The sequence below is a fragment of the Lampetra planeri genome, chromosome 40, assembly GCF_965212315.1.
Source record: "Lampetra planeri chromosome 40, kcLamPlan1.2.h2, whole genome shotgun sequence".
Taxonomy (NCBI): Eukaryota; Metazoa; Chordata; class Hyperoartia; order Petromyzontiformes; family Petromyzontidae; genus Lampetra; species Lampetra planeri.
This window is the reverse complement of record NC_136146.1, coordinates 8,507,084-8,526,995: the sequence shown is the minus strand read 5'-3', so window position 1 is coordinate 8,526,995 and position 19,912 is coordinate 8,507,084. Positions and strand designations below refer to the sequence as shown.

Here is a 19,912-nt window from a genome sequence, read left to right as displayed (position 1 = left end):
CAGCCAGACGAGCACGTTGAGAGATATCTGCAGTAGTGTTGCCGTTGATTAAAATGTTGAAATGGGGCAAACGGGGACGTTAGTCAATGTGGAATCACAAGATCGCGGGTTCGATCCTGACCCCGATGCCTGTATGTTTGGCGTTTGCTTGTTCTGCCCGTGGTCGTGTGGATTTTTCTCTGGGTCCTTCGGTTTTTCCCTCTGCATTTAGAATCCGCGCGTGTTTTAGGGTATTTGGCTGCTATAAATTTCCACGTGATAAGCCACTTCGTTGAGCTACCATTTGTGATAGCCAGGTCGCTTCTGAAAAAGAGCTACATAGCTCAGTGGGCCTTACCTGGTAAACTAAAACATTGTTCATAGTTTTAGTTTAGTTTATAGAGATAAAGGTGCAGTCCTCAACAGCTTGCTCACGTCACAGCTGGTTGAAGTGTCTAGAGCTCTAGAGATCCCCTCCAGAGGGTGTTTTCGCCTACAGTAAAACCATGCATTGTGAGCATAATTCGTTCCAGAAACGTGTTTGTAATCCAAAGCACTCGTACATCAAAGCACTCGTATATCAGTTGTGATCACGTGACGCTCGGCAGACAAAGCGTATACACGTACTACTCGTATTGCAAGACCTCGCTCGTTTATCAAATTAATATTTAAAAATTTTGATCGTTTTGCAAAATACTCGCAGACCAAGTTACTCGCAATCCAAGGTTTTACTGTACCCTTGTGTACGTACTGGCCAAATATCAGGGAAGAGGTGGGAGTTCCCACACTTTACCCCACCGCACGTGACCGCCACCGATTGATCGTCTGTGGTTGAACAACATAACGTTGGGCGTGATTGGAAGTTCCGCTCAAGCCCTTCTTCACATACTTAGAGTCTCGCACTCATTGCACGCACAAAGTGCTTGCTATAAATGAACCCACAATACCTCGCTGATCTCGTCAAGGAGCATAAACCGTCACGCGAACTCCGGCCATCCTCCTGCGGCCGTCTGGAACGTTCTTGCTCCTTCCGATATGAGGAAGCCAGTGGGAGCTAAGCAACTTTTATATCATCTAAATTGTCAACTAATTTCTTGAGAACACTTGCTTTTTGTGTTTTAGTGGTCTCCCCCCGCACCTCCGATTAGCACGGTTGTGCTACGTACGGTGCGAAAGAAGTTCAACGTACATACAATGCACACAAACGCAAACGTGCACGCATTCTGCAACGCACGCCCTACTGGGAGTTGACGTAGTCGAGGCAGGTAAATGGAGGGTGGTGGTGGCCGCAGAGTGGTGTCGGGGAATCGCCAGCCGCGTTGTCAGAGCCGTCGCTTGCGCAAAAAGAAAACCACCGAGCGAGACCGGGGTGGGGGAGACGGGAAATGGGGGGCTTGGGGGCGGTAGGCTGGTGAGCGGGGGGGGCTGGCGAGTGGTGGGGGGGGTAAGCGTTACGCAAGATCTTGTGGAGGGGGGGGAACAGCTTGCAAGTTTCTCTTGCACACAGTGTTGTTGTTCAACCTCCTTACTTGCAGGTCACAACAGAGTCAAAAGATCTCCCCCCTTCCCCACCATAGTTTGTTGTCCTTCGCCCCCACCGCACCTCCCATTATTGGCACGGTTGCCTACGTACGGTGCGAAAGAAGTTCAACGCACATGCATTACAAACATAGCCTTTGACAGACTGTTAGGGCAAGTGATGTTGGCAAGCTCCCATGAAGGCCAGAACAGTATACGAAGGGGGTGGGTGGCCATGCAGCATTACGCCCGGCCGCCTTTGTCTCCCCAGTAGCGATGCTTAATACACCGCACCCGGTTCTTATTTGAAGCTGAGTCGACCGAGGGGAGGCCCAAGACCGGTTCAGATAACCTTCACTGGTGTTGACCGTGAGTGGCAATTGGACTCGTGTCACAGGGTTCATAACCGCTATGGTGCCGCTCCCCACTGGTCACAACAAAGACAAATATCCCCCATGTAGCCTTAACAGAGCGTAGGGGCAAGTGTTGTTAGTGAGCGTCTATGAAGGTCGGCACAGCACACGAGGGGGTGGGTGGCCAGGCCGCCTTTTGTCTCCCTCGTGGCAACGTTTACACACCGCACCAGGTACTTATTTGAGGCTGAGTCGACCTAGGGGAGTCCCAGAACCGGTTCAGATAATCGTCACTGGTGTTGGTCGTAGTCGGAAATCGAACTCGGGTCTCCTTGGTCCGTAGCGCAGCGCGCTAGCCGCTACTACACTACTGCTCCCCGCTCTGGTCTCGACAACAAACAAAGATCCCCGCGTAGCCTCATAAGACTTGTGGCAAGCGCTGTTCGCGAGTAGCAACTATAACAACACAGACACGCACCCGATCATTCACTCCCCCATTCACACCGACCGACCGACACTCACTCACACGTTTACTCACTCACTCACTGGCCACGCTGCAGGTCACAACACTTCTCTGTCCATCATGGGACCGCCTTTGCCAGTATCAAAATATAAGAATAGGTTTTGATCTTTCTGGCAATAAAACCGATCTTAACGTATTAAAACACCAAGCTGAAACCTCGTGCAAGGAATCATCTCTGCATTGATCACATATACTTGTGGTGAACATGCAAAAAAAAAACATGCTCTGGTAGTATATGATGATGCATTGTCTTTGAAACTGATTAGTCCACACCAGACAGCTTTCTATAGAGCCTAGTCTCAAACGGTGTTAGACCAGAGGATGCCAAAAGACGAACAGCACAAAGACAATGCCACTACCAGAACATTGAGAGCTCGGTTTTGAGCAGCAACATCATGGGACCTCCCTTGGCAGTATCAAAAAATACCACACACATACCTGGTCACCACAAGTATGTGTGGTTAATGCAGACGTGATTCTTTGCAAAAGGTTTCAGTTTGGTGTTTTAACATCTTAACACAACTGTTTTATTGCCAGAAAGGGTAAAACCTATTCTTCTACTTCTCTGTCCGCTCAAGAAACGCGTTGCACTCTTCTGCCAATTACAGCTTTGAGAGCGCTGTTGGTTGCCAGCCGCTTGGCAATTGCTGTGTTGCATCCTGACAGCAATCGGTCACCGCCAAGTATCGATGTATCTCCTAAATAGTTAAACGTTTCCTACGCTTGCGATGCACGCAGCGAATCGAGTAAGAATCGATTATTTAAAGCTGACGCAAATTCTGTGAACTTGTTACTTTGACTGCGAGTTTCTTTCACACTCGGGCTTAGGGAGTGGCAATTGACTGGCAAAAAAAAGAATATCTTTCTTGAATTTAATCGCTACCTAAAAAAACCGTGACGCTTCAATAAAATTGCTGGGATGTAGTGAAATGCCGGACAGTCAGGAAAAATCCACTGCCACTACACCCTCCCCCCACAGCCATTCCCTGGCCTGTCACATTTCATTTCCAGTATAGATTCTTGAGTCTGGTTTGTACAGCCCCAATTGCATTGCCTGTCACACGTGCTCACGTTCTTCTGTCGTGTTTGTCCTGTCCTGTTCTTTTAGCCGGAAGAAGCATTGCGTCTTCTCCGATTGGCACTAATCCGTAGATAACTCGATTTCTGTTGCAATGATTTGATGCACAGTATTGCGAGCGCAGAAATCTATTCCTTTTAATCGTATATAACGTGCCTCGTGGGGCCTATATAGTCCGCATTGTATTACAGAAATGGTCATCGGCGGTGGTCGATCCACTGCTGCATGAAAGCCTTACCAGGTAGGCGCCATCTCTAGAAGTGGTGTGATGTAACGGCCGGTCTGTCTTGCCTCTTTCTACACGTGAGCTAATTTTTCAGCGTGTTGCATGATCACAGCATGGTCACACGGCTACTTTGCAAAACTGTAACGGATCATTCGGTGAAATGCATTGAAATGTAGCAAATTAGATTATTTGCTCCATCTCCGCATTGGATTGCCCCCCCCAAACCCCCCGTTGCACTTTCCCCTCCTTTGGTTGATTTTTTTTAAATTCACGACTCCCTGGTAACTAACCTTCCATACGCTGCTTTTTCTATTTTGTTCCCGCGGTATTTCTCGTGCCGAGATTCAGTGTAAGCGTGGTTTGCCATTTTCAGCGTCTCGAGATGCAACCCGAACAAATCATGCCATGTGAATGACGCTGTCTAGTCAGGCCCGTTGTCATTACGACTGAATCGTCTTCATTCGTGGACATTTATGGTTTCATGACAAGATTGTCAAAGGTGGCGGTGGCGGCTTGGAGATGCCTTCGTCCAGCAGCGGATTGACCAAGGCCGATGATGATGGTGGTGATGATGAGATTGTGGCGAACGCAGCGACTGCTTGTGTCCGCCGTGGGTTACGTAAAACGATTTCGCTAAACGTGCGGTTAAACGGGAGGGGAAGCGGGAAAGGGAAGGGAGGGTGACGAACATGGCCCAGATAAAACATAAGCAACGATGGTGTTGCACATGCAGGTCAGGTTATAAAACTGTTACTGTTCACCCGCGTAAAAAACGGGTGTCATCTGTTTTTATTGTTTCTCGAGTTGCTGGTCACAGTGTCACGGGTGAGGCGCCGCTAAATATAGAAGCAATCGCGCCCTTTAAATAGGGTGCGAATTAGTGCGGCATATCGTACCCTACTTTGTATTCCTAATCTGCGACCCAGATAAATCCATCAGTGGAAAACCTGCAGTTTGATTGTATTTGCAAATACAAAGTAACGGTCTCTCACGCTGCGTGATGTTATTTGTGGAAGACGAGCCCGGGAACAGATTCGCGTCAACGAATTTGATGCATTGCTACACGCTTAATGACGATTAGTAAAAGTAACAATGCAAGTTGTAGCGGGCGCACTATTTTACGGACGTGAATAACCGTGACTTTTGAGGCACGGGGCCAAGCTCTGTGTGGGTGCGAATGCCACGCGATAGAGGTGTGGGTGCCCTTAAGTGCCTCTTCCAAGTAGTGTAGGGGAAGATTGATGGCTCCTGCGAATGTGCGGCCAGGATGGCAGGATTCTCGGCGGCTGCGGCTGCCACGGGGTAACGACGCCTGGCAGTGATGGTGTGAGCGCTTGGTACAGAGAGGAGGAATTTGGAGTTGCGCCACGGACAGTTCTGCCGTGAGCTGTTAGTGTAGGATGACAGAATGATACGGTTATGGCTCGCCACTGTAAGCTTATCACCGCTGACATGTAAATTGTGTCGGCGTAACGCATCACCGCACACTGTTAACGCTTTCAATTTCATGTCGCTGTTGTCTAGGTGCATGTTGTGTAAAACGCCAATAACAATGTACAGCTCTTTCATCAATCCACTGCTGAATGAAGGCCTCCCCACTCTGTGTTGGTCTTGAGGGTTGTGTGACCATACTTCACCAAGCTTCTCAGTGAGGGTTTGTAAAGGGCTGAGGAGGGAAGCCCAGGATCGGTTCAGATTTGCCATGGTGGCAAGATGTTAAATGCCTCTGCTGGTATCCAGGAAGTTGTGGGATCGATCCCGAGTTTTCATGTTCTCCCCGTGGTCGCATGGATTTTTCTCCAGGTCGTCCGGTTTTTAACCCCCCCATATAGAATCAACATCACGCATTTCGAGTATTTGGCTGCTACAAATTTCCACGTGATAAGTCATTTCGTTGAGCTATCATTTACGGCCAGGTCGCTTCTGAAAAGAGCAACGTAGCTGGCACAATGAAAATAGTTTAGTTAATAGTTTTAAATAATTTAGATTTCACTTGCCACCGTGAGCTGGGGCCCCGTGTTCAACTCAGGCCTCGGGATTCACAGCGCGGTGCACGAAAGGCATTCCCCGCCGTGCCGCCCAGTGTTGACTATAGGTCACATACCATGATTGATGCTGAGTGAGGTTCGCTGCTGGTGTGAAACTTCAGCACTGCCACAGTCCTGGAGAATCTCTGGGGACACATCAAGCGGAGGGGGGTGGGGGGACAGATATCACGGTCATTACATCTCCGAAAAGCGTTTTTTACGCCAGCAATTACCAATTAAACGAATGCTCTATCTGATTAATCATTTCCTAGCTCAATTGCCCATGACGGCTGCCCCTTGGGGGGGGGCGGGGGAAAGCGAGCGGCAGAGGGCGATCGGTGAGAGCGAGCCATAACAACACTGGGTTTCCACGAAGGATCGGGAGAAATTACACGACTCGTTGCGGAAGTTCCGTAACTTTTCGTTTTTGCCCAAAAAAATGCAAATTTTTTTTTTTCCCGAATTGCTTTTACCGGCGGGATGGTGGCGGCGGCGGTATAGCGTAAGTTACGCGTCGCGTTTACAGCAGAGTTGCGATTAGAGCTGCCAGACTGGATGGTAATTGACCCGGGGAGCGTATCTCTCCTTACTCACTCATTCCTAAAGTGCATTTATTAAGTACATAAATAAACCTCGCATAATCTGGTCGTGCGGGAAGTATACATTTCCATCCAGCCTGACGATGATTGTTTCATCGAAATAAACAGGGCATGTTGATTTTTTGTTATTTGAAGTGATTTAAAATGTGGTCATTCGGTATTGGTGAGGTTTTCCTTGATGAGTGACTAAACGTAGCGCACGTCCGGCTATAAAGTTTAACCACGCGAGGCTAACTCGGTGCCGTCTCCTGACCCTGCCGGTGTATTTGTTGCACACGTGTCATCAATTCAACCCCTCCACGGCAATTCTATTGTCGCGATCCATCAACGTTGTTATCACCTCGGGTTTTGTTTGTGTTTGTAAAAAAAAAATTGGTGTTGATATTTATTCTATTGATAACGTCGGAATATAATTTGCACAAAACAAAAGATAAATAATTGAGCCTTACACCACGATTCAACGAATGCATCCATGAGCCTGAGAATAAAAATTTTATTGACATATTGAAGCATCGTTTCACATCCAGCATTTGACCCTAACCAGAGCTTACTTTCAGCTGGATATATCTGCGTTGGTGACGCAGAAACTATTTCCTCGCCCAGCACACCACATCCATGATGCTTCTCGGCATGGCTGTGGCGACGCATTTCACACCCCCCTTCAGTCTACCCGTGACCCCGGAAAATATTGGGTGGTGGGAAATGAAAGGAAAAACAAAATGGAATGTTTTGACGGCGCTTGCTTAAAAGCGCCCCATCAATTCAAAGCGCCCGAACGTCGTCGCGTCTCATCTCGACCGTTGCTATGCCCTGTTGCAGTTCAACCAAGGGGATGCTGAGTGGCATCTGTCCCTGTACGACGCGGGTTACACGCACCACCGGCCTGCAAGTGAACGCATTGGCGGTACAACGGTGTTGCGCGGTATAAAATAAGTAAATACGAATTCGCAATAGATATTTCTTTTCCCCGCGATACGCTGCCCCGGTGGTGCGTCGATATCGTTTCTCGTGATGTCGAAGCGGCCGTAAGACGAACGCTTATATGAGCAGCTGAACACGAAGCTTCACAGTCTGCTCTATTTTATTTCGGATTTCTAGAGTTCCCTTTTCCAGCGCGCTTTAAGATGCAATCCAACGGCGTTCAGTGAGGAAGGTGATGGAATGGATGTAGGGACAGGGGCTGGGAATGGAGCTGATGTTGTTGCTGGGGTAGGTCAGGCAGAGTAAGGTGGAATGTGATGGTGAGTGAGGGTGTCTGATGGGTGCAACGTGGATGAGAGGCAGTGGGGTATGGGGCACATGCGTGAAGTGGTGAAATGGGCATGGATGAGGATAGGTGGAGGGTGGTAGGAGCAGAGGTCTGGTGGCCGGACAGTTGTGCCGATGGAGGAGCACAGTGTAGCAGCACCCAGCCTGATGACGATTGACTGGCTCCGTGTTCCAAAGGAAGATTTGATTCCTCGTGCCCTAGATTTGGCCATGTGGTGTGTCCCACCCCAATTATTCTGTGAGAACGATGCAAATCTGGCTGGGTGTCACTGAGAGCCCGACGGGCAACGGGGCGTTTGGCAGGCAAGGAAAAGCTCTCGAGTTCAAACCCTGGTCACGGTGCTCATACCTCACTCTTACCCTCTCCCCTCCACACACCCCACCTTCCCTGCACCCCCCTAATTCCCAGCTCGGCCTTGGACAGGCACCGCGCCATGAAGGTTGCGGTGAAGAAGCTGTCGCGCCCGTTCCAGTCGCTGATCCACGCCAAGCGGGCCTACCGCGAGCTGCGTCTTCTCAAGCACATGAACCACGAGAACGTGAGTGTGCAGGTTCCCGCTCCCCCCCCCCCCGCCTCCCTCCTCCTCCTCGCATCATCGCCAGCGCTCGCCAGTTTTTACTAAGTTAGGGTAGAACCGCATCGAGTAGGGCACGGGTCAAAACGTTCCGACGACAAACGGTACAAAAAAAACACGATAGAAGCGCAAAGTATAGTAAAAGTAAAGAATAAAAATAAAACATAATAAAATAATTCTCATGACGTTTTGGCCACAAGAACAGATCTGTGTTATCGACAGACCTGTTCTTCACCTGAGGACGGCGGCTTGCGTTGTGGCCGAAACGTCGTGAGAATTATTTTATTATGTTTTCTTTTTTTTTATTTCCATTCTACGTGACTTTACCGAAAGAACCAAGAAGATGAATCCCTGCAGTCACGAAAGCTTTAAATCGAAAGGTAAAGAAATCGCTTAAAATAATGTATATCTTACCGGGCTAAGCCCACTGAGAGACGTTTGCTTTTTTTTTTACAGAAGCAACCTGGCCACAAAAGGGTAGCTCAACGATGGGGCTCATCACCACGTGGCAATTTCTAGTATCAAAATCATCTCAATTAAAATCTAAGCGCACGTTCCTAAATGTGGAGGGGAAAAAACGGAGGACGTGGCTGGAGAGAGACGCACACTTAAAATCAGTTCATCACGGCGTTTGTGCGACAGTTCTCAATGATGCAACACAAAGGAAACGCAAAGATAGTGTAGCGTGCTAACATGATGATGCAACACAAAGGAAACACAAAGATAGTGTAGCTTGCTAACATGATGATGCAACACAAAGGAAACACAAAGATAGTGTAGCGTGCTAACATGATGATGCAACACACAGGAAACACAAAGATAGTGTAGCGTGCTAACATGATGATGCAACACACAGGAAACACAAAGATAGTGTAGCTTGCTAACATGATGATGCAACACAAAAGAAACACAAAGATAGTGTAGCGTGCTAACATGATGATGCAACACAAAGGAAACACAAAGATAGTGTAGCTTGCTAACATGATGATGCAACACACAGGAAACACAAAGATAGTGTAGCTTGCTAACATGATGATGCAACACACAGGAAACACAAAGATAGTGTAGCTTGCTAACATGATGATGCAACACACAGGAAACACAAAGATAGTGTAGCTTGCTAACATGATGATGCAACACACAGGAAACACAAAGATAGTGTAGCGTGCTAACATGATGATGCAACACACAGGAAACACAAAGATAGTGTAGCTTGCTAACATGATGATGCAACACAAAGGAAACACAAAGATAGTGTAGCTTGCTAACATGATGATGCAACACAAAAGAAACACAAAGATAGTGTAGCGTGCTAACATGATGATGCAACACAAAGGAAACACAAAGATAGTGTAGCGTGCTAACATGATGATGCAACACACAGGAAACACAAAGATAGTGTAGCTTGCTAACATGATGATGCAACACACAGGAAACACAAAGATAGTGTAGCGTGCTAACATGATGATGCAACACAAAGGAAACACAAAGATAGTGTAGCGTGCTAACATGATGATGCAACACAAAAGAAACACAAAGATAGTGTAGCTTGCTAACATGATGATGCAACACAAAAGAAACACAAAGATAGTGTAGCGTGCTAACATGATGATGCAACACAAAGGAAACACAAAGATAGTGTAGCGTGCTAACATGATGATGCAACACAAAAGAAACACAAAGATAGTGTAGCGTGCTAACATGATGATGCAACACAAAAGAAACACAAAGATAGTGTAGCTTGCTAACATGATGATGCAACACAAAGGAAACACAAAGATAGTGTAGCTTGCTAACATGATGATGCAACACAAAAGAAACACAAAGATAGTGTAGCGTGCTAACATGATGATGCAACACAAAGGAAACACAAAGATAGTGTAGCTTGCTAACATGATGATGCAACACAAAAGAAACACAAAGATAGTGTAGCGTGCTAACATGATGATGCAACACAAAGGAAACACAAAGATAGTGTAGCTTGCTAACATGATGATGCAACACAAAAGAAACACAAAGATAGTGTAGCTTGCTAACATGATGATGCAACACAAAGGAAACACAAAGATAGTGTAGCTTGCTAACATGATGATGCAACACAAAAGAAACACAAAGATAGTGTAGCTTGCTAACATGATGATGCAACACAAAGGAGACACAAAGATAGTGTAGCTTGCTAACATGATGATGCAACACACAGGAAACACAAAGATAGTGTAGCTTGCTAACATGATGATGCAACACACAGGAAACACAAAGATAGTGTAGCTTGCTAACATGATGATGCAACACACAGGAAACACAAAGATAGTGTAGCTTGCTAACATGATGATGCAACACACAGGAAACACAAAGATAGTGTAGCTTGCTAACATGATGATGCAACACAAAGGAAACGCAAAGATAGTGTAGCTTGCTAACATGATGATGCAACACACAGGAAACACAAAGATAGTGTAGCTTGCTAACATGATGATGCAACACAAAAGAAACACAAAGATAGTGTAGCGTGCTAACATGATGATGCAACACAAAGGAAACACAAAGATAGTGTAGCTTGCTAACATGATGATGCAACACAAAAGAAACACAAAGATAGTGTAGCTTGCTAACATGATGATGCAACACAAAGGAAACGCAAAGATAGTGTAGCTTGCTAACATGATGATGCAACACACAGGAAACACAAAGATAGTGTAGCTTGCTAACATGATGATGCAACACAAAGGAAACACAAAGATAGTGTAGCGTGCTAACATGATGATGCAACACACAGGAAACACAAAGATAGTGTAGCGTGCTAACATGATGATGCAACACAAAAGAAACACAAAGATAGTGTAGCGTGCTAACATGATGATGCAACACACAGGAAACACAAAGATAGTGTAGCTTGCTAACATGATGATGCAACACACAGGAAACACAAAGATAGTGTAGCTTGCTAACACGGCCCTGGCTCTGTGCCCGGGGGAGCTGTCACACACACACCTCTTGAGGCTTTATTAATAACAATATGGACTTAAAAATTACGGTCAAATGCGTCATTATTTCATTACGCAGATGTCACCGTGATGCTTCTCCCAATGAGTTTTAATTTGGTTTGCACGCTGGAACTGTGTTCACCTTTTGCTATATTTAGTCAAACCCAGGACTGCCTTGAAAAAAGAAAACTGACTAAATTTTCAAACGACAGAACCGATAATAGTAGGCGATCGCTTACCTAGATATGATGAGACAACACGAACTCTGCTCGTAACGATGATCCCCGGTTTCCCGGTTCGTAGTGTGGTGCGCGCTAACCACGGCGCCACATCTCCGCCCCGTGGCCTCTTAGGCGTTACAAAAAGCTTCGTCTGTCCGTACCATCAAGGTAGTAATGTCACAAGAGCGGCCTAATTGAGTCCCCGACCACGATTAATCAGATTATGGTGATGCCGCACACTGGCAGAGGTGCACACGCGCAAAGTACGGTCGACTCGATTATCCGCGTGCGGTTTATCCGATTTGCAGATGAACCCCGCGCACCTGAGATTTTGACGTGAATCATAGAATTTCCACTAAGCCCAAATTAATAATCTAAAAACAGTTATGCTTTGTTATTCTTGGACATGTTTATCACAAGTCATGTGCTTAACAAATATGTGCTCCTGTTAATCCGAAATCCACGTGATTGCCTCTGCAGTACAGTAGTTGCATATATTGACAACAGTGGGTGGCGGAGTTGGATTGATGTTGATTGGCGTGGCTCTGCTGTCATCCACTTAGTGGGCCGAGTCTTCTGCGTGGGAGCAGGAAAGTGACATTATCACTGAGCATGCGCATCCATCATTCGATCCATTAGTATTCGTTATAAATTGATACCTATATTAGTGGTTTTTGGAATAGAGATCCGTGGCAAATGGTTATATTTTTGGATTATCCGCGGCTATCCCTCCCCATCATTAGCACGGATAATCGAGAGCTTACCGGAACAAAAAACGCAACGCATTCTTCGATAACACTGATCTTAAAAGGACACACACACACATATATAATAGGTGACTATTTCGGGCAATACTCCTTCACAGCGCACAGAGAGAGACTGGGCCTCTCTGTGACTCCTACTTCTCTGGCCTCTCTCCGCGCTGTGACGAAAAGAGCCATTGGCCCCGAAACGTCACGAAATATATATTTTCTTTTAAAGGCCACAGCGTTCTTGACTGTGATCACTTTATTTTTATAAAAGCTTCAGACTTGCGTCAAACAGCTGTTCCAACACACAGGCTCCGCACGAGTCTTTTTGAACTCGCTCATGGCCATTAAGTATGAAAAATACATGGCCGTTGAGTATGAAAAATACAAAATAGGGTTTAACCACTTTCTGGTGTTCAAACACCAAATAGAAACCTTTTGCAAGGAACCATGTCTGCATTAACCGCATGTACTTGTGGTAACCGTGCAAACAAACATGCTCTGATAATATATGTCATTGTCTTTGAAACTGATTGGCCTACACAAGAGATCCTTCTTTAGGGCCTAGTCTCACCAGTTTCAGACTAGAGAACAACGCCAGAAGGCGAACAACACAAAGCCAATGCCACTATCAGGGCATTTATAACTCGGGGTGAGCAGCAACAAAATGGGACCTTTTTTCCAGTACCAAAGTGTGAAAAAATAAGAATAGGTTTTACCCTTTCTGGCAATACAACAGCTGTTAAGATTTCGATTTAAAGCTTTCGTGACTGCAGGGATTCATCTTCTTGGTTCTTTCGGTAAAGTCACGTAGAAGGGAAATAATGAAATAATGAAAATAAAACATAATAAAATAATTCTCACGACGTTTCGGCCACAATGCAAGCAGCCGTCCTCAGGTGAAGAACAGGTCTGTCGAGAAGATTCAGACTCTCTTCTCGACAGACCTGTTCTTCGCCTGAGGACGGCTGCTTGCGTTGTGGCCGAAACGTCGTGAGAATTCTTTTATTATGTTTTATTTTATTATTTCCCTTCTACGTGACTTTACCGAAAGAACCAAGAAGAGCTGTTAAGGTGTTCAAACACCAAACAGAAACCTGTTGCAAGGAATCACGTCTGCACGAACCGCACGTACTCGTGTTGAACACGCAAACAAACGTGGCCGTTAAGACCGCGACCCCCAACAAATTGGGGTTTAACGCAAATCGACAAAAAAAGCGGCGGTCGCACGCGTCGAGCCCCACACACTTTGTGGTGGTGACGTGGCCCAGCGCTGGCGCTTTTGCCGCTCGTTGCAGAGCTTCGTAAGCAAACACAAAAGATAAAGGGTCCCCGTGCAGCCTCTAACGAACTGTTGGGGGCAGTGCTGTTTTCCGCTTGTTGCAGAGGCTTGCAAGCCAGTCCTGGTGTGGACTCTGGCATGTGTTAACCGTACAAATACGCTCTGTCTGTTTCACGGTGGACGTTAAAAGATCACCCGGCGTTATTGGAACCGGGTAGGCCCTTTTTGCGTAGTCCAAATTTTACGAACTTGGAAGCATTCTCGCAAAAATCGCTCAATTGGGACCACGCTTGGCAGCAGTTGCTCCCTACCGGCAGACCATATGCGCTACGAGAACAGTTGCTGCGAATACAAAATGTGCTCAATTACTCATAATTACCCGTGTGTACGTGCACACACCTGCTGCCCCCGGAATCACTCCCACCACATTGACTCACCTCGATTTGAGTTTACGCACCTCCGTTGCCAATCCCAGCCCTGGGGGGAGGGGGGGGGAAACGAAGCCACCCAGGAGTGTGGTTCTGACGCCGGCGCGTGCGCATAGGCCGGCCCAAAACAGCGTACAGCAGAGCGCGATGCTCCCGTCGTTCCAATGCGGGTAACAGAGGAAGCTGTGTCTGTGCACGTCTGTGCTTGCCCTCTCCCTGCAGGTAATTGGGCTGCTGGATGTCTTCACACCTGACAAGTCTCTGGATGTATTCAACGACATGTGAGTTCCCTGCCGTGTGCGCGCGTGCACACGCATGCACCGTACGTGCTTGTGTGTGCGCGCATGTACGAACAATAAAAGACCGATTCAGATAATGGTCACCGGCGTTGGCCGTAGTCGTGCGGGCCGCCACTACTCTACCGCTCCCCACTCTGGTCACAACAACAAAGACAAAGATCCCCTGTGTAGCCTTTAACAGACTGTTGGGGCAAGTGCTGTGAGCGGGGCTATCTGTTGAGGCCAGCACAACACGCCAGGGTGTGGGTGGCCACACCTGTCCGCATGCGTCATCTCCCCAGTGCCAATATTTACACACCACGCCACCCAGTGACTCTTTTAAGGCCGAGTCGGCCTCGGTGAGGGCCCAGGACCGGGTTCAGATATTCGTCGGCATTGCTGGCTTCAAATAGGGGTCGCTGGGTTCATAGCGTAATGCTCTAACCACTGCGCCACCTCTCCGCACGCACGTACATGCGTATCCGTACGCGCTGAGAGTGTCAGGTTTCAGGTACTCGTGATTCGATGAGTTGTCACGAGTCAGGATATCGAAACGTGCATTGAGATTGTTTAGATAATTTTGCTGCTTTAAATGTCCACTTTGTTGAGCTCTCATTTGTGGCCAGGTTGCTTCTGAAAAATAAGTTAACACTTATTTTGATTGTGTTTGTGTGATTTGTTTACCTTTCTCGTACTTTGCACTACTATTGTATTTTTGTACTGTTTGTTGTTGCAACGTTCTTACCTCGTGCCCCTACTGGATATCTTTGAAAGAAAAGTTTATAGCTCATCGGATTCCTCCAGTATAAATAAATATTCTGATTCAAGTGTCGGTTATGTTTGTTATTGTTTCGTATCGCTCATGTGGATCGACTGTCGCATCGGTTCCATCTAGTTTGGACAACCATCCCTCGATTTACGAACGTTCGCTTGAGGAAATTTTGCTATGACGCGATTGACAAATTACGGACAAATTTCGATAAGTGAAAAATCTAATTTCCGCGTGAACGAAACTTCACTCCGGCACACCGCCATGAGATCCTCAAACGAGAAACCGCCCGGGAGGCTGTGTCATCATCTGTCCACGACATCGTCTTCATGGTTTTTCTGCAGTGCAACAAGTAAAGCCTCCACATCGCCTCTAGAGTCATTCGAACATGCAGCAGATCTTTTGGCGAGTTCCCTGAAAAGTCTACTCTTGGTTCTTTCGGTAAAGTCACGTAGGTGTAAAATAACATAAATTAAATCATGACGTTTCGATCGCAACACAAGCAATCATCATCATTAGTTTGAAATTAATAATTGTTCAATCGTTTTCATATTTATGTTCTCTATTACTGCTACTTCCATTTTTATGTCGTCAAAAGTGATAAAGTCGTTTTATCCTTAGGGTTTGGAGTAGAGTTGGAATTACTGTCTGAAACGAGTCCCTAATTTTACGGATTAAATTAATGGGAAAATCCATTTCCGACTTACGAAATGGCTGTGCGCGTGTGTTTTTTAAACAACACACATCCCTTTCGAACAGCCGTTTTGTCAATCCGTGCTGTGTGGATTGCGGTGCTTAGTTACACCGTGTTATTGAATTTTACCAGGTAAGGCCCCACTGAGCCATGTAGCTTCTTTACCAGAAGCCACCTGGCCACAGATGATAGCTCAGCGATGTGGCTTTTCGTCATCACGTGGAAATTGATAACAGCAGCAGCGAAATACTCTCAAACGCGTGACCTTGATTCTAAATGTGGAGGGGGGAAAACCGGAGGACCCGGAGAAAAATCTACGTGACCACGGGGAGAACATGCAATATGCCAAACTGATCGGTGTAACTTGGTGGAGGTACAGCCCATAGATGAGGGAGCATAGAAGTAGAGTACAACAATGTATTTAGCTTCACTGCCCTCTCCTGCCAGCAACCTAAGCCCTGCTTGTACTGTCTGTTACGCTCGGTAATATGCCGCTCATCCAAGAACCATCCAGGCCCAAGCTAATTCGCTGTTCTGATATCTAACAAGATGGGGCGCTTTCCGGGCGTTTTGTCATTCGCCACATTTTGTTTCTCGTCTGTCTCGTTTGTTTGCGCTTATTTAGTCTGTCCGCCTCAGGGGTTACGTTTGCAGAAAATGTGAATAATTACTTATGATGCGCACGACTCAATGCCTACATCATGAGAAAAATAATCTGTCAACAATATAATAATAGGGTTTTCCCCCTTTTTTCTGGCAACAAATCTGAAACCTTTTTACAAAGAATCATGTGTGCATTAACCACAATACTTGTGGTCAAAATGCAAACAAACAACACACTATGATAATATTTGCATTGTCCTTGAAAGGTTTCAGTTTTGTTGTCAGAAAAAAGGGGAAAAACCCTATTATAATATTTTGGTGCTGGCAAAGGAGGTCTAATTATGTAAATCTATGAACAGTTACATGTCAAGACCAAAAAAAAACCATAGACAAAGATCCCCCTTGTAGCCTAAAAAGACTATTGGGGCAAGTGCAGTTAGCGAGCACCTATGAAGGCCGGCACGGCATGCCAGGGGGTTGGTGGCCAGCATCACGCCCTGCCGTCTTAATCTCCCCAGTGGCGATGTTTACTACACATCGCAACCAGGTGCTCATTTGAGGCTGAGTCCACCTAGGGGAGGCCTAGGACTGGTTCAGATAATGATCACCAGTGTTGGCCGTGAATGGGAATCGAATCCGAAGCCGCCAGGTTCATTGTGCAGTGCGCTAACCGCTACACCGACGCTTCCCAAAACCACACACATGCACACACGCATATGTGTGGCGGCTTCCCCTCTAGACTCGCTCGACAACGCTCGACAACGCGCGTGTTGTCGTCCCAGGTACCTGGTGACGCACCTGATGGGCGCCGACCTCAACAACATCGTCAAGTGCCAGAAGCTGACCGACGACCACGTGCAGTTCCTCGTCTACCAGACCCTTCGCGGCCTGAAGGTGAGCGGCGTCCTTGCACCGGGCGGGGGGGAGGTCGTGCCCAGGTGCGCAACCCTGCCCAGGGAGGCGGCCCTGCCCAGGGGAGAGCAGTTGTGCTCATGGGGGCATCCCTGCCCAGGGTGAGTGCCGTACTTGCCCAGGGGGGGTGGGGAGGGGGGAAGCCATGCCCCGGGGATGGCGGCCATTCCCCGGTAGGCAGCCGAGCCCAGAGGGGGGCGGTCGTGCCCAGGTGGGCAGCCCTGCCTAGGGTGGCCGTGCCCCGGTAGGCAGTCCTGCCTCGGGTGGCCGTGCCCTGGGAGGCAGCCGAGCCCAGAGGGGGGCGGCCGTGCCCGTGAAAGGCGGGTGGGGAGGGGTGATTCTGTACCGGGTGATGGTCCTGGCCAGTGGGGTGGCGCGGTGCACACTTGGCAAGATGACAAGCTCGCCACGCGCCACACACTGCGCACGTCAGCCGTGACAGTCAATATGATGAAACCGCGAGAAATGTTGTCAATACCATGCCCTCAAAAGTTTATGTTCTTTGTGCTGATGCACCACTGCCAGTGCAGTATCACAAACAAAACGAATTGAGTACTCTATTTTTGCTTCGATTCATACAATTCGGCATAAATCATTCCCACACATGAAGCTGAAAACGTGTGTTGACCCAGACCCGATGTTCACATGGGTTAGCGGATATCATGACTTCCTATCATCATCATCATCACCACCACCATCATCATCACCACCACCATCATCATCACCACCACCACCATCATCATCACCACCACCACCACCACCACCATCATCATCATCACCATCATCATCATCACCAGCACCACCATCATCATCATCATTACCACCACCATCATCATCACCATCACCACCACCACCATCATCACCACCACCACCACCACCATCATCATCATCACCACCACCATCATCATCATCACCACCATCATCATCATCACCACCACCACTATCATAATCACCACCACCACCATCATCATCACCATCATCATCACCACCACCACCATCATCATCACCACCACCATCATCACCACCACCATCATCACCACCATCACCACCACCATCACCACCACCAGCATCATCATCACCACCATCATAATCATCGCTTTTTGTTACCGCGTCACGCGGTGAATTTGCGGCGTAATGGCAGATGTCGGATATCCTGCCGATCGATTGTAAAACAAGAATTAACAGTAAACTCTTACCTCGAAACGATTTTATTGACTGACCGTTCCAGCGGCACCACTCGCGACGCTCGCCATCACGGCTCCGGCGGAAGGGAACTTCAATACGATTACGGTGGATCGGTGCAGCATCTGTGAAATCGTCAGCGGCAGAAGGCGTGAAGAGCCCCTCCTTGCTGCCGCTACTCGGAATCTTTATTAATTTGTCCTGGAGAAATTTTTCACATGTCCAGTAGCCACCTTCCTGGATGCACTTGTGTGTGTGTGTTGAACTTGGGGAGCGGTAGTATAGCGGTTAGCGCGCTGCGCTATGAACCTGGCGACCCGGGTTCGATTCCCGCTCACGGCCAACACCAGTGACGATTATCTGAACCGGTCCCGGGGCTCCCCTAGCTCGACTCAGCCTCAAACGAGTACCTAGTGCGATGTGTAACCACCGTCACTAGGGAGACAAAGGCGGCCGGGCGTGGTGCTGGCCACCCACCCCCTCGTGTGCCGTGCCGGCCTTCATAGGTGCTCGCTAACAGCACTTGCCCTTACAGTCTGTTAAGGCTAAATGGGGGATCTTTGTCTTTGTTGAACTTCTCTCGCATCGTGCATAGCCAACCGTGCTTATCGGAGGTGCGGGGGGAAGGACAACAAACAACACAAAAAACTGTGTTTTATAGAAGTGAGTTGTGAGTCTTGGCTCTAATAACCCCATGCACCGTGTTTTGTGTCTCCCTGCAGTACATACACTCGGCCGGAATCATTCACAGGGTGAGTCTCACTGCCTTCCATGTGCCAGCACACCAAACCCTGTACGGCGTACAAAACGAATCTATCCATAATAGAGGTTTTTTTGGGTTAAATTGCGTGAATATAATTGTGTCGTCAAACCCGCCACCACCCGACACTGCCAGTTAGTAAGGTTTGTCACGTTAACAAAAACGTGCCAATTAGTTGTTACTTCAGCGCATCCGGTGTGTTGGAGAGGGAAACCCACAACATTTACAATTAAAGTATAACGTTTTGCCAGTAATTACAACCAGCATCATTAGGCGACAGCGAGACACAAGGAGCCCGAAAGAGCCTCTCTAGAGCAGTGTTTTTCAAACTTTTCTCAGCTCTGTAGACCACTGTATAAACTATTAACTTATTTTTTATTTTACCAGCTAAGGCCCCATTGAGCCTTAGAGGGAGAGAACTCTTTTTTTCCAGAAGCAATCTGGTTTTCATAAATGATAGCTCAACGAATTGGCTTCTGATCGTCGCTTAGCAGCCAAATAACTCTATAAACACGTGACGTTGATTCTAAATGTGGAGGCAAAAAACCGGAGGGTCCTGAGAAAAATTGATGCTACCACACGGAGAGAGAGAGAGAGACATGCACACTCCAAATATACACGTGTCAGGGTTGGTGTTGAACCCACGTGATGCACCACGCTTCGAAGTTGACAGGGGGAAAAAGTACGGAACATAAAAAATATACACGCAACTTCGCCGATGCTTTAGAGGGGATGGGGAGGAAACTTACGAGGACTTTAATTCTAGATTTGAAGCTTTCGTGACTGCAAGGATTCATACTCTTAGTTTTTTCGGTAAAGTCACGTAGGTAAAAAATTAAATTAAAATTAATAAAAGTAAAACAATAAAAATCACGACGTTTCGGAGGCAACACAAGCTTCCAT

General features: G+C 47.4%; 1 protein-coding gene across 1 annotated transcript in view; it reads left to right on the top strand.

Annotated features, from left to right (window-relative positions):
* LOC144731850 (mitogen-activated protein kinase 14-like) overlaps positions 1 to 19,912 on the top strand; it is a 43,196-nt gene that overhangs the window by 8,036 nt on the left and 15,248 nt on the right. The window contains exons 2-5 of the mRNA XM_078613135.1: positions 7,982 to 8,111; positions 14,034 to 14,092; positions 16,938 to 17,049; positions 18,972 to 19,001. Of these exons, the coding sequence (XP_078469261.1) occupies positions 7,982 to 8,111; positions 14,034 to 14,092; positions 16,938 to 17,049; positions 18,972 to 19,001 (331 nt within the window). The remainder of the gene's footprint in view (positions 1 to 7,981; positions 8,112 to 14,033; positions 14,093 to 16,937; positions 17,050 to 18,971; positions 19,002 to 19,912) is intronic.